The sequence below is a fragment of the Panthera onca genome, chromosome D2 (genome assembly GCF_046562875.1).
Source record: "Panthera onca isolate mPanOnc1 chromosome D2, mPanOnc1 haplotype 2, whole genome shotgun sequence".
NCBI lineage: Eukaryota > Metazoa > Chordata > Mammalia > Carnivora > Felidae > Panthera > Panthera onca.
This window is the reverse complement of record NC_138349.1, coordinates 42244445-42260169: the sequence shown is the minus strand read 5'-3', so window position 1 is coordinate 42260169 and position 15725 is coordinate 42244445. Positions and strand designations below refer to the sequence as shown.

General features: G+C 52.5%; 1 protein-coding gene across 1 annotated transcript in view; it reads right to left on the bottom strand.

Moving 5' to 3' along the window:
- LOC132685198 (uncharacterized) overlaps nt 1–15725 on the bottom strand; it is a 52158-nt gene that overhangs the window by 10874 nt on the left and 25559 nt on the right. The window contains exons 5-7 of the mRNA XM_078434494.2: nt 5870–6085; nt 4650–4733; nt 3357–3434 (exon numbers count right to left, since the gene is read on the bottom strand). Of these exons, the coding sequence (XP_078290620.1) occupies nt 3357–3434; nt 4650–4733; nt 5870–6085 (378 nt within the window). The remainder of the gene's footprint in view (nt 1–3356; nt 3435–4649; nt 4734–5869; nt 6086–15725) is intronic.

Genomic DNA, 15725 nt, shown 5'->3' with positions numbered 1-15725 from the left:
GACTGCTGGGAGAAAAGAGGGGCCCCACATGGCAGGGGGAACGCGGAGGGCCAGAGAGACCCTGAGACTGTGTTGCAAGTGTCATGGGCTGAGTGGAGGGGTCTGGGGGTGGAGGCGAGTCTCCTTCCTCTCTGCCTTCCTACCATTTGATCACCTACGGCAGTGACCAATTACTGTTTACATCAGTTCAGTGCTGCACAGTGAAGGGACTAACCTTGGATCCACTGGCAAATGGGTGACTGCTAGCCCGAATCTCCATGCTTTGGGGCATGGGCTCCATTACCTCGTTTCCTGCTACTTCATGAGGAATGTGTGCATGTGTCAGCATGTCCTTGCACATGCTTGGGTTGCCTGTGTGTGTGTGTGTGTGTGTGTGTGAGCGTGTGTGTGTCTTTGAGTTTTGGGTCAGGGGGAGGAGAGGGTTGCAGAGCACAGGAAAGCCAGCTGCAGCACAATCCCAAGGTTATGATCTGAGATCTTCTCAAAGTTCACTGGCTTGACAGACAGCTATCAAGTTCAGTCTTCCTGGAGAGGGGAAACTACGTCCCAGCTTTGTCACACCCCCCTCCCTGAGGGAGCTCCCTCCGTGCCATGGGCAAGGACAGAGGACTCAGGAGCTCCTTGGCATGAATACATCATAAGGCCGATCTGTACCCAGGTTCTAATTGTTCCATGGAAGAACACTTTCCCAGCAGACATACATGAGCTCATATTTAGAAGGAGGTCTGTTATCAGCATACCATCAAAATAACATAGTGACATTCACAATTGTTTGCATATATAACACACTGCGCTGTGGACCGATGGACTCTGTGGACTCTGTGGACAGAGTCCAGATGTTTCCCTATGACCCTGGCAGCAGGATATGGGTGTTGGAGCCTAGACTTGTACGTGAACCTTCCGGGGGTCATCACCTGCCCTGCCGCACCTCTCCACAGCCCCGTCACATTGAGTCCATCACTAAAACTCAAGCACTCAGTTTCCACAGCTGTGACATGCAGAGAAGTGACCATCTTGCTAGAAGAGAAGGAGCCAGGCTGGCAGTGAGGCGTCAGCTCCTGATGCGGGCCCTAGGGCTTCTGGGCAGGAGACTTCACTGTGCGGGGCCTCGGCTTTCTCCCCATGGAATTGTGGGGGGATGAAAGAGTTAGTTGTATTAAACACTTAGAACAGTGTCTGGCCTCGGGAAGCTCTGTGTCACTGGCAGGTGTGGTCCCTGCGGGGTGGCTGTGAGGAGGAAAGGAGACGCTGTGCACAGGGCGTTGTGTGGGGGACACGCAGGGTATGTACACTGGGACACAGCTCTGTGACCGTGCACCATGTGCAGTGGGGGAGGGTAAGGTTGGCCACTGTTGGCCCAATTTCCTGGCGGACCTAGCAGTGGTCCTGTTGGTGAGTTAATGGGCTTCCCTGGGATAAAGCAACAAAGGAAGAGAATCAGGACCTCGGATGGGAGCCAGGGTTTGACTCAAGATTAAGAAAGTAGACTGAGTCTTGTTGGGTCATTCTGTATATGTGCGTAGGGAGAGACGGTCCTGAAGAAAACAGCTACACTCGGGTCTCCAGGAGGATGGTCAGAGGGACAAAGTCACATGGGAGGGACCCAGGAGTGGGAAGGGAGCCCACACCCAAAGGGCCTACTTATGGGCTCCCAGCTCTGCTCAGGATGAGGGGGGTTACTTTAGATGGCCCTGGGTGTTGCCACTTGCTCTCTGGGTGGCCTCTGTGACTTTGCTGGCCTCTCAGGACTGTTTTCCCATCAGCAAACAAACGGGGTCACTGCCATTCTCAGCTTGAAGGAATACTGGGCTGACTCCAGAGCTGGCATGGTAGGGGCCTGGCAGAGCGCTGGGCAGCTGCAAGTGCCCCACAATCCATGACACTCCCAGTAGGGTCTTGGGAAAGGGACCATATCAGAAGGCGCCCAGTGCCCCTGCCCTCCCCTCAATGGGGTAGGATGGCCCTTTCTGGTATCTCTCCCTTGTCCTCCCTCTGGTCTTGGGCCTCCCTCCATGTCTTGCTCTGTCCCTCTGCCCGGAGTGGACGTGGCTGGGTGGGTTCAGGGCACAAGGCCGGTGTGGTGCTAGCGACCATAATGGGGCTGTGGCCCTGGAAGAGGCTCCAGGAGATCCAGATGCAGAATGGGCGTCTGTGCAAACATGGCTGGGACCGCGAGTTCTGTTCAGACCCAGAGCCAGGAGCCCAGTGGTCTCCTGAGGAGCCTTGAAACCTCTGACAGCAGACATGGCCCTGCTGGGTGTCAGCACACATCCATGAGTCCCCTCAGCAGGGTCCCCACCCCCAGGCGTGCCCAGGACTCCTAATGCTCACCTGACCACCAGGGACAGTCATGCTTGCCTGAACTAAGAAAATGACTAATGCAGCCCTCACTATAGATACTGGGGACACCATGTCCTCCAGGCCCCTGGCCCAGTCTGAGGTTCTGATCATGGGGAAGCTTAGGGACATGAGTCCCAGGCAAGCCAGGAGCATGCTCTTCATGGGCCCTAATTCTGAGCCCTGCATTGGTTTTGGGGAAACCATTATGGTTTCATGAGTGCTGACCTGATGGGGGCAGGGCAGTGAGAAGCGTGGTGGCAGGCCCTGGGGTTCAAGTCCAGCTCTGCCACTCCCAGGTTCTGTGACCTGGGGCAAGTTGCTTGATTTCTCTGTGCCTTGGTCCCTCCTTGGTAAAACTGGCATATTAGTAATACCTGCACGTACAGTTACTGGCAGGATTGAATGTGAAATTATGGAAAGTTCTTAGACTGGCAGCTGGCATAGGAGGAACTCTAACAATTAGCCGTCACAACTAATAAATTCCAAGGGGGACACCTGTAACATGCAGGCTTCTCCCCACTGTCACAGGCAGTGGCACGTGGAGGGACTCTACTAGCTGGCAAAAGCACGCAATGTTGGTCAACAACATGGGGGTGTCACCATGCCCTCCAGCATTCCTGGCACATGAGGGAGCCGCCCAGGAGAGTCTCAGAGGATGAGGGTGTGGATCCAGCAGATACAGGTTGGGGAGCTCGGTGGGGAGGGATGATGGTTGAGGGTCAGGAGAACTTGCTGGCCTGCCTCCTTCTCCAGCTTCTTTCACTTAAGTTTGGAGGCACTGGGTAACACTCTCCCCAAGAAAGCTTCTTGTCCTTCTGATGGGGACCAGCAAGGAAATGCAGGCGCCCCACCCAGAATCCACACGGGAGGCTCATGAGCACCGCGTCTCCTCGTCTGGGGCATCCTCCCGGCCGATGCCTGGACAGGGCTCTCTGACCCATAGTCCCTGAGCTCAGCTGCCAAGGGCAAAGAGAAAAGGGCGCCTGCCCAGGGAACATCCCTGTGCCCCTGCTTACCGCATTCCTGGGCTGACACCACATCAATGGGATCTGGTTGCAGCTTTGCACAAAGTCACACAAGGTGTCCAGTTTGCCCTGAAAAGCAGATGTAGCTGTGAGGAAGCTCCAGGGCCTGGCCGTCACCTCCAGAGGGGTAGAGACCCCTCTGCCTGAGATGGCTCCAGAGGGCTCTGTCCCCAGGAACACACCGAGGCCGCCCTGTAGTCTCCGCCTGGGGCAGGGGCCTGGTGGCCTTGTGTGTTTCAGGGCAGGCAGTGTCACTGTAGGTCACAGATTGTTTTGGAATCCGAAATGAGTCTGTATTTCTGGTGTAGGAGGAGAAGGCAGGGGCTACTTTCAGAGGAAGGGTCCAAGGTGGGGGACATGCGGGGTTACAAGGAGAGGTTTTGCAGGGGAATGTGATGTGGGCATCAGGGAGCTGGGCAGGAGCTGGGAGAAGGGGACAAGCACCCGAAGTGGGTCACACCAGAGGCAGAAGGGGAAGAGGGCTGATCCCGGGGCTGCTGGGGAGACAGGAAGGGAGGACACTGGCAAGAGGCCCTGGACCTAGGGACAGGTGGCCTCAGGACTTCAGGTAGAATGGTTCCAACCGGTGCATCACCAGAGATGCAGGACCAGGAGGAGGGCACAGCCCATAAAGGAAGAATATGGGGTTCTTCCTTTCTCAGCCAGGGCCGCCTGGGGCCTCCCCACCCTGTCTTTATGCCCCCCTGCAGGCCCTGAGCTCCCACCCAGGTGCGGCCCTAGCACTTCCTGTGAGGATGTTTCCTCACAGCCTCCTCCTCCTTGAGGCCCTTGTCCCCATGTCAGTGCGTCCAAGGACAATGTAGTTAGCTTAGTCCCTCACTCTGCTGAGCTGACTCATGGAACAAACTTTGCTCAGAATTTTCCTTAAACGATTCTTTTTCTGACCTGTGGGAGACTGTTTGTGATTGAGCTTGTGTTTTACTCCTCTGCCTGCTGGCCAGGAAAATGGAAGCCATTGTTGGAGCCGCTGACAACCTCAGACAGCCTGGGACTGGTGGGCTGTGGCCAGCCACCAACATCTGCAAACCTGGGCCCCTTCCAAGCCTGGTGCCAGGCTCCAAGTGGTGTTGGTGACGGCAAGAGCCCTCACAGTCTTTGCCCTCTCCTGGTGCCCGGGATCAGGATGGCCTCTGCAGTTTTTCCCGTGCCCAGTGATCGATGTAGTGCCCACAAAGCTCATCTCCACCCAAGTCATGGTTCATGTGGGACCATGGACTGGCTGCCCTCCCTTGTCCCTCAGCCCCACCTAAAGGCCCTTCTCACCTCTATCCGTCTTATAGTGTCTTCCTGGTACATACAAGAAAGGACAATCACCGGAGTACGTGTCTGTATACATGTCTCTGGCTTCTAGGAAGAGAAAGCACATTTTGCTGTTTTGTCTGGGAGCTTCTGGTGCAGACATATAACATCTGTTGCTCCCGCACCTCTTAGTGGCCACTCAGCAATGGTGCATTGGGAGATTTTAAGGACACATCAGTAGCATCCTACACTATGGCAGTGTCCCATATGGTAAAAACCAGGAAATGCAATTTATTTATAAATATGACCTTTTCCCCAAAGGCTGACAAAGTCTCTCCCGTCCCTTTGGTCCCGGGGTCTGCCTTTGGTGGAAAACCCTGGTCTTAGGGCTATGCAGTGGACAGGAGGGCTGTCAGGGTGGGAGCGTTTTCAGGGGCCCGGGCTGCATTCATTTGCCCCTGGCAGATGCAGCCTCCTCAGGCAACAGGGCCATCAGTCAGTACAGCGCTGGCCAGTGGGGTCTTTTTCCTACCCAAACCCAGGCCCGGTCCCCTTCCTCTGACATAGTGTCCTGCTATAACTACTTCCTCTGGATTTCTTTTAGGCTTCTACCCTGAGGATCCACAGACAGCTCACCGGCCCTGGCTCTTTGTGCTCATCTGGGCCGGGCCTGCCTCACAGCTCAATGCCAAGTAACACACTCTCCTCCAAGCTCCCCAGCCTGTAGTCACTAAAATATAATTGTGGCCAAACCTCTTGCCCTGGCGGGTGACAGGGATGGAGATCAACAAAATGCAGCCCAACATACATCAGAGCCTGGGCAGGGACCAAGTTCTGAAATCGAAGGCTCCTTTTCTGAAAGTTCACCTGTGTTTTGTAATAATCTTCCCTCAGCATCAGAGGCCTCTTCTGGTGCTTGGTCTCCCTGAGTCCTTCAGAAGCCTGGCTGCTGTGATGCCTCCCTTGTCACTAGGTACTGGGGTGACTTCTCCCCAGAGGACAGGGCAACTCATAGGCCACTTCTGGAAACAAGCATGAAGCAGGGGGTCCCTGAGATGCAAGCTGAGTCTCTGCCCAGGAATGGTAGACACAGTCTGTGCCTGTGTTTGCTCATGTGATGAACTGGGAGCTGCTGGGAACCTGCCCACTGGCAGGATCATGGGGTGAGTGGGGCTTGGTTACCTTGTGGCCTGGGGACAGTTTGTGTCATAGGGCCGTGTGGATCACTCACAGGGGTCACTCACCTTCCTGCAGCAACAGAGACAGCAGATCACCACCACGATAATGATCAGGGTTGGGACGAACAATGGGAATAGGTAGTCAAGGGTAGGCTTTTCTGTGACAGCCATGGGTGCTGGTGCCTCCTGTGTGACAACTGTGGGCACTGTTGTCTTCTGTGTGCCAACTGTGGGGACTGAAGTCTCCTCCTTTGGGGCATCTGTGGGCTCCGATGTATTGGCCTGAAAAAAGCACAAAAGTCAGAGTCCTGGGTGGGTCTGGATGGCCCTCACTGGGTGCCTCCCCCCAGCACCTTACACTACACCTGCACATCGCCTGTTCCCACTCACCTCAGATTTCCCCACCTCCAGGGAGCACTGAAGGCCTGGAGGACAAGACTGCACTCAAAGAGCCGCTGCGGAGCCCTGGGCCACAGAGCCCACCACTGGCTTCGTTCCGAGGCTCTGGCCCAGAGCCCTGACAAGGACCGGAATCCCCATGTGTGACATGCCAGCCCTCACTGCACGCCTCAGCCGCACGCGGTACAGTCCTGCCCTAAACCAAATGCTCGGCTTTCCCTGACGCAGGGGAGCTACAGGGGACAGAGTCTGTGCCCAGGAGGGCGAAGCAGGGTGGGGGCCCATGAACTCAGGCTCCTCCTGAGTTCTTTCCTAAATGTGCCTGCTGAGGGCGGCCTGTCAGTTAGGCTCCTGAGGGACAAATGGCTGAGTGTGGTCTGCTGGTCGGTGAGTGCCTGTCCTGGCACAAGCGAACACACAGTCAGAGGACTGTCTGTGCTGCTGGAACCCTCCCAGCTGGGACTGGACACTAGGCTGGTGGCAATCAGGCACGGGCATCGCTCCTCCCAGGCAGCCCTCTTCCTGTGCCTAATGTGCTCTGTCGCCCATGTCATGCTGCCCCGCCCCAGGTGTCCGGGTGACGTGGAGCTCCGAGAAGTGGGCACCTGGGAGCAGCACCCTCTTTCCCACGTGCCCGTCCCTGAGCTGAGTCCCAGGCCCTCCCCACAGCCCTGGCAGCTTCCCACCAAGTGCCGGAGAGCAAGGTCCAGCAGAGGTCAGAGAGTTAGCAGAGATGGGTGGCTGAGGAGCAGGAGAAAGCAGCAGAGGCAGAGGGGAGGCTGATGCCCTCTGCAAAATGACAGGGGTGTTCCCCAAGTGGGCTTGGGCTTGCGGGCAGGGATGGGCGTGTGTGGGTTCAGCTGTGTCAGCAGCTGCTGAAACACCCCGACTGCACAGGGCCACAGTGGGTCCCGCTCTCCAGATCCCCTGTGTCTGGGGCCCAGGTTTGGAGCACCCCTGCCCCAGAGGTCCTGGACTCGGGCTCCTAACACTTGCCTCCAAGCCTCTCCCACTTGCCCAGCTGGAATGCAGGATGGAGCCCCGAGCTCCCCACCACTATTCTTGGGCCAGCAGAGGTGGCAAGGGGCGAGGCGGGGTGGCAGAGCCCCAGCACCATTTCTGGACTCTGCTTAGAGCTCTAACCATTCCCTTTCCTTTGCCTTCAGGGACACCTGGTTCCCAGAGAGAGACAGCAGAGGTTCTGTAGCACCTGCTGGACAGGAAGCTACATGGCAGGTGCTCTTGTGGAAGCGCTCCTAGGACACCTCACAAGCCCGATGTGTGGACAGCTTTCCGATGAAGGGCTGAGGGCCCCAAGCTGGCTGTGAGAAGTTGTCCCAGCTGCCTGTCTGCACAAAGTAGTTGCTCGGACTGGCTGGGACATTTCCCCTTCTTTTGCCTCCCTTGGTGTCTGCTCCTCCCGTACAGTGGTCCTGGATAGTCCAGGAGGGAGGCCGCAGCCCCACCCTGGCCCTCACACAGTCGGTGCCATCGAAAATCATGTTGCCTCTGAATGTTTTGCCATTTTCCAGGCTGTATTGCACGACGAGGGTCCTAAAGCGTACAAAAGGTATATGGTAACCACCAATCTAGATAGGTATAGTTCTTGCAGTTGGCTCAGCTGTAGCCAGTAGCTTTCTATATTGCAATGATTTTGATCATCAGGCATTGGGTCCATCAGTGGGCACATGGCATGAGTAAGGAGGACTCACCCCAACTCCTACAAGATCAACCTCTGCACTGAAGTGTGTCCAGGCACAAGGAGCCCTGCATGGAGACAGATGCCTTTCCAGGGAGGGTGGCTTGGTATCACCAACACTGACTCTTTTCTATTTACAGTGCATGTCGCCTTGGCTCTTGAATGGCTGTCTGGAGCACAGTTACCATCCCCAGGGACATCATCCTCTCAATCCTACCTTTCCCAGCAGAGCCTGGGCTGAGAGAATTCTTGAGTGCCTCTGGGGACCACCACCAGGGCAGGTGGCCAGGATGCCTTGAGTCCTCCCTAAGTTAGGCACGTACTGCCCATGACATGGCATCCCACACTCTGTACACCTCATGGTGGCAAAAATGCCCATCTGACCCCCAACCTGGGGTACTTACTCTCCATCTGTCTTAAATTCATGGCCATGGCAAAGTACTGAGTCTCCTTTTGGAGGGTAAGGTTTATTAGCTAAGAGAAAACCACAAGAGAATAATGTCAATGAGCATGTCCATCCATCCATCTCCCCTCAGCTGGTCCCTGACAAGCAGACTAACAACATTCTGGTAGACGTGAGCTTCCCTTTGCTGCCTTCCTCTGAGCCCCTGCTATGCACCAGGCCCTGTGCAATGCCTGGTTGGAATGGAAAAGGCAGGCTGAGTTCCTGCCCTCAAGGGCCCTATGTTTGAGGGATGGGAGGGAGACAGACAATGAAATAACTAACAAAGAACAAAATAAATGCAGAGAGTGACAAGTCATGAGACAATCATAAGCCACAGAAGGCATAGAGAACAGAAGGGAAGGGACAGCTACTTAGGAATGAAGGGCCTGTCCTGTCCTTTAGAGAAACCGTTTCCCTTAGGGGAACTGAAACATTCATCCCACAATGATGCGATGGTTGGTATTTGCTTCAAAGTAATTCACGATGAAGGCATCAACAAAAACAGACTAGCCAGTGTTGATTATTGAAAGTAGGTGAAGCTGTGTCAAGTTCATTATACCATTTTTGCTACTTTTGTATATTGTTGAAAATTTCCATTAAAAATAAAGTATCTTTGAGGAGGAGATCCAGGAGGTGAAACCAGGTGAGGGGAAATCTGAGGAAATATTCAAGGGAAGAGTGTCCAACCTGTTGAGCAGCATGTGCCAAGGGCCTGGGGCAGAACTAGCTGAGCTTACTGAGGTAAGACGTGAGTGAGGAGAGGTGTGCAGGGCATTGTGGGCCCTCAGAAGGGGTTTGGGTTTTATTCTAAGAATGATGGCTCTGACAAGGGGCTGGCCAGATCCAGGTATGTTTTGGACACTGGGGCAGCAGGACTTGCTGGTGGACTAGATATGGAGTGAGAGCAAAGAGGAACTACAGTTGATGGGCAGGGTTTGGCTGGAACAACTGGGATGATGGTACCATTTAATGAGATAGCAAAGCCTGAGGAAGTGAGAGGGGCTTTGTTTTGTTTTGTGCTTAAGCAGGAGCTGGGAGGTGGCACTCAAGAGGCCCAAAACAATTGTGTCTCTTGTAGCTGTGGCACCCTCTCTCTCCTGAGACCTAACTCTTTTCACACCCCGAACTTTGGTCACAAGTTATGTATATTCCCTCAGAATGGTTCATTTTCTTGTGGGTGAGCTTTGGCCCTAACTCACCCATCAGATTAGGTATAAGCTCCTGAACTGTTTGACCCTTTCACTGGGATGATAACAAAAGTTAATCGCCACGTATGGTTATGGGAAAAGAGTTGTATCGGCGAGGTAGGATGGTTGGGGTTAGTGGGGAAAAAAATCCCTAAGAAATGCAGTTTACTTGCCAGTAGGGTGTTCCCAGCAGAGAATAGCTGATGGCAGGCAGCCAGCATACTGAGGCTCAGAAGCTTGCCAGAGTGTAAAGTTTTCAAACCACTATTAACTGATTAAATTGAATACTTAATTTGCCATGTTACAGAATTGCTTAAAACATAAAAACATTATACACTAAAGACAGAAAAGATAAAACACAAAGAAATGTTAATTTTAACACTTTCTATAAGCTTCTCTATATTTTCTAAAATGTTTTCTCAGATGTGTAAATCTCAGAAAAATGTAATTAGAAAAAAAAATCAAATCACTCCTCATCAGTGCATCAGGGGTCTTGGCAATAAAAAAAAAATCTTGCTGGGCCACTTCCGACCAGCCTCTGAATGGATTCAGACTGGCCATCAGCTGAGATGCACAGGAATTTATGTTGGATTCTCCCACGTGAGGCCCTGGCACAGGTCCACACTGAAGAGAAACACTGGTGACCTCCATAGTGGGAACCAGTACGGTCACAGACCACAGGGGAAGTATCTGTGCACATTTCCTAGGAGATAGGTTGTGTCTAATGTTCCCCAAGAACTATCAGCTCAGCAAGGCAAAGGCCCAGACTAGGCAATCAGATCACCTGTCTACTTTCTGGCTCTTCCTACACTGGCTCCTGGCCTTGGGCAAAATCATTAATTGCCCCTGTGCCTCATTCCACAGCTCTACTGAGAAATGACAGTAGGTCTGTTTGAGAATTTTGGGGATAGCATATGCAAGGTACTTAGCACATTACCTGATGTAGTGAGTGCACTATCAACATTAGTTCTCCATGTAAGTCATACTCAGTCCCTAAGCCACTCCCAAGGAAGTACAGAACAAAGAAAACTCATTTCCTGAGGACATCTACACACTGCAAGTGTGGAAATGTGGCAACAACAGTTCCCTGCCCCGTTCTGTGGACCCACGGAAAGGAGAGGGGCTAGAGATGCTCTGGGGGAGAGGATTTGCTATGGGTTTACCAGATGGCCTTGCAGTAAGACTTCACTGCATATAATCTCATTAGGTCCACTGGATGCACTGGGGGCTCAGTGGGAGATAGTCCTACTGTATCACCCCGCTCTCTGGGGAGAATCACACCCACCTCAGTGCTGAGGGCACATCTGTCTGCCCAACTGTGTGCTTCCTCTGACCGCTCACCCACCATGGAAGAACACCTGATGCCTGAGCATTTCCCAATTATAGGCCTACATACGTGATATGACTTAGTCAGCCCAGCTACCACATTGGCTTCATTTTACAGTAGAGGAAAAAGAGGTTGAGAACAGAACCCTCGTTTGGTCAAGGTCACACATGTGATGTGTGCCTGTGCCAGGATTCCAGGGTCCTGTTCTGGCAACTGGCATCCTCTCTCAATCCTAGATGCACACATTCTCCTGGGAGGCTACCAGTGAACCTGGCCCAGACTCGAAGCCCTAGGGCTGCCTGTGTTTCTCTTCAGCAGACTCAATGGATTTGGGTCCTTGTCTCTCAAGGTGAGTAAGAGCTGAGCCAAGGGAGGGGGAATACAGCTCTGGGGCAAACCCAGCACAGCACAGCCATTCTTGGCAGGGGTTAAAGCCCTGCTCTGAGAGGCTCTTGTGGTGTTGGGGGTTGATGACTTCCCAGCTTTGAGGTGTAGGTGACCAGGCTTCCCAGTCAGGTCCCTCCTTCTATGTGTCCACGCTGATCTATCTTCACAGTGCCCACAGTGAATGGCCAGCAAGGGCATTGAAGGCCCAGGTGGCGGAGGGGAAGGCAGCCTTTTGTAGGGCATTTGTCACTTGGAGACACCAAGGGGTATACTTACTGAATACAGTGATGTTGTTCTTAACATATTTGCAAAGAAGTTGTTTATTATTGGTTAGATCCACGCCAATTACGAAAAATTGTGCATATGTGGTTCTGCAAAGAAAACATCCAAAGATCTTGTGAGGTAGCACTGAGGGCTGCCTTCCCTCTGATTCTTCCCAGTGACTCCTGTGAGAAAGCAAACATGTCGAAACCTAGATGCGGGACTCCCTGGGGCCCGATCTTCACCCAGTCTCACTCTGAGGGTCCATTCTGAGTGAAAAGGGGCCTTGAGTATTCAGGGCCACTCTCCACTCCTGACAGTGGGACAGCATTAAAGGCATTCAGCCTCAGTCTTGCATAGGGGCAATTCCAGCCATAAGTTTCTGACCCTGAAATGCCCAAGTACACACTGAAGGGTGCAGACAGTCCTCTCCATGGGGTCTCCCACATTAATGAGAGAAGACCGAGGACAATGAAGCTGGAGACCCCAGGAGCAGGGCTGGGACTCAGATGAGGCAGACAAAGAGCCCAGGACCCTGCACAGAAGTAAAGATAAGTTAAAGTAAAGATAAAGTAAAGGTAGGTTCTGTCTTAGCTGTGGTTCTGGAAGTCTCACATGATTGCTCTTCCCCTGCCTTTGCCTGAGGCTTCATGGACTACACACAACCCACCCGGGATTCAACAAGCACTTCCTCTTTCAGTGTGGAGACACTAATATGTGAGGTGCAGGTCTAGACCCTAGACCTTCACCAGGCTGCTGAGCCTCCCCTGAAGCAAACATCAGGGGATAGAGAAGACAGCTGGTAGACTGGATCCCTAAGGATTTAGCCAGGATAACATGTGGGTCTTTAACTGCAAGCCCAAGGTCATTAGCCTCCATCACTGACTCCTGTCCCAGACTGGGTCATTCCAATCCTGGAAGCTTGGTTTGCCCTAGCTCAATTTATTTATTTACACAACCTTTATTATAGCACAACCTTGGACCTGGCTGTCCTTATTTCTCCTGCTTCAGGTCTCCCTGCAGCTCCCATTGATCAGGGCAGTGTTTGCAAATTCTCTGCTTTGAAGAAAATAGATTCTGGGCCTGCGGCCCAATGCTGGCTGCTGTTGTGGTTTGTTAGGCATTCAAGTGTCTTCCAAAAATGGGTATCAACACTTAAAGCCTTCACATTTTCCCTAATAACCCAGATCACTAGCATTCTTCAACAATGGGAACACCTGGAAATGGTGGGTTCATATTTCTGCATGTCAACCATTGTCTGGGCCCTGTTCACATCAGGGGAGCTCCTCAGGGGCCAGTGCCTGCCTTACTGCACTACACCCCACATGCAATCAACCATCCTTGGCTTGGCCTGACACATGCCTCCTGCTCACGGCACCAGCCTGGCCCCTGAGGGCACTGATGGCAGTGGTCCACCCAGTGGAGGCTTGATGTCTGTAAGTGACACGTCCTCTCCCACACACAGTAACCAACAGTACAATGCTGCTTTGAACTCAGTTGTGCCAGGCTGCCTGCTCAAGGCTCACACTTCATAAGGACCCTTCCCACCATGACACGGGGCTCTGTGATTGGCCAGGAAGGAGCAGTTGGGCTTATCTCCTGCGCACCCTTTCGCCAGCCTGGCTAGGGCCACCCTGAGCAGAGCTTTGGCTCTCAGTCTCAAGGAAGTGTCATCTGCAATCTATATTCCAGGATTTTTTATTGCAAAGAAGCATTTCCTTGCAAGACAGAACTGTAAATTGACAGCCCACACTGTAATTAGATACAGACAGAGAAGGGAACAGTCAGCTGGTTGCATGTGGACAGATCAGGCTCCAGAGAAGGCAAAAATAGTGAGTAGAGCCTTCCTGCCACAAGCACACAGGCAGAAGGAACCAGAAGTGGGCAAATCTGTGCCAGGCCAAGCCATGTAACACTGGTGTTCATCCAAAATGACACTCCTCACTAACTGAGCGTATACTATGGGCCGATCCACACTTTCCTTAACCTCTAATACCCATGAGCTAGGTATTCCTACCCAAGCTTACAGAGAGGGAACCTGAGGCTAAGAGAGGGCAGGTGGCCTCCTCCAGACCTCTGGCAGGTACAGGGCCAGGATCTGACTTCAAGTACCCATTCCAGGACCCACTTCTGCCCCCTTTGCTCTTGTCTTAGTTCTGAGCAGCTATCATGAGGCTGCTTCAGAGGGATGGCCCTGCAGCGCCTGCACTTCTCGGGAAGAGCACATGCTGTCCATATGCCTGTGACCCCTTTCCCACCGTGCACTCCCTGCAGCCTTCAGGCCCTGCTCAGTCACCACTTCTCCTCCACAGCAGCACCCCCTGTGTCCCCAGGCACTGCTGCTCTCAGAGGGTCTTTTCACTCTGGCAAGTGTCGGTACATGGAAGCAGGGTGATGGTGTCAGACTTTCGAGCAAAAGACATGTGGAGTTAAAGGATTTTGCTTTGTCTAGTAGCTTCTCCTTCTGCTCCAACACCCCTCGCCCAATTCCTCCAACAGTAACACACACAGGAGGAGAATGAAGCCAAGGATGGATGAACATTGGCTTTCAGGGAGCTGTGTCTCCTAGGTAGACTCCCACTGTGTACCCGCTCTCAGGTGGCACAGGGACCATCCAGTCCCTGGCAGGGAAACCGATCCTTCTTTATGAGAGCTTTCTTTCTGGAGGAAGAGTTCTACATCAGGCCTCCTGGGCTCCAGAGAGAGGAGCTGGGAAGGCAGGCAGCCCACTGACAAGGTCAGGAGGAAGCCAAGCAGTGAGGAAGGACAACCAACCAACCATGAGACTGACAAGGGCACCGGGTGGAAGTGACCTGTCTTGGGAGGGTTGGGCTCTGGGAACACCATCTGTTGCCCAGCATAGGCTCTTTGGGAGAAATTCGACTCTACTGACCAACGTTTAAGCTGTGTGTCCTCTTAATACCACAATTCTACTTCTGGAATTGATCCGGGGAATCCTGACCCATGCCCACAGAGAGGTGAGCCTCAGGATGTGCACAGCCTGCTGTAGCCACATATTAGGAACCACCACAATATCGACCAGGGGAGACTAATGAAAGAAGTTTCCTCCATCCATGTAATGGAGTATGTGCAGACGGGTGGAAAATGTTATGAACTGCATGATCCCATTAATGTAAAATTACCTTGAAAATCACATTTAGATAGCTATGTCCATCTATACTATCAACTATATATGGTAGTTATCTCTGGGAGGCAGTAGTAGTAGAAAAAGGGGAACTTTATCATCATAGAGGGACAGTAGCTATCCTCGTTGGTGAAAATTGTCTTTGTGCTGCATAGTGGGTCCTGCCTTCGCCCTTTGGGTCCTACTGCCCCACAGTCCACTCTACCCTCTGCACACAGTGAGTCTCTTGGCCACCCTGTGGGACCTGTCCACCAGATCTCAGAAGAAAGTCTTCTTCTGCCCTGTGTCCTACTATGTGCCCCCACTGATGTGCCCTGGATATTGGGGTTCTTTGCAGACAGGACACATCAATGATGGCACATATTAGGGCCATCTCTCTGGGCCACCACGTGGAGGAAAAAGAATGACAACGTGCCAGCCACAACCTGCCACAGTGGGTGAAAAAGCCTCGAGTATACCCAGCAAACACACAGGAGGGATAAATCTCCAAATCACCATGCTAAGTGCATCAACAAAACACAGTGTTGATACCACATGGACCCATTAAAGAGAGGTTTTTATAGAGCAGCCAATGGATGGACAATCAGAACATTAAGTGCCTTTAGGTTTCAGGAGGAAGTTTTGCCAAACAAGGGTATAGAGTGAATTTTCTAGAAGCAAGTGTAATGGTCTGTGTTTTCATGGGGGTGTAGTCACACATCGGTTGTGCACATTTGTCAGAACTCATCAAATGATACACTTACGTTTGTCCTATTTCATAAAAATAACTCTTAACAAATATAGGTCCCTAGTTCAAGATATGCATATGAAGGGTTTGGTAGCAGAGTAGGCTGATACATGTAATTTACCTTAAAATGTGACAAAAATTAATATGAATTGATGGAGAGAGAGAGCGAGAGAGAGAGAGAGAGAGCGAGAGAGCAAGATACTAGACAGTGGCTTGTCTTATGCCATGTTAGACTCCAAGGGCCAGACCCTGACCTTGGCCAGCAGCCCACCATTAAGGAAGGAAAAGCCCTTACACCTGCACATGGGTGTGGAGTGGCTACCAGCTGCCCAGACACTAGGGGTG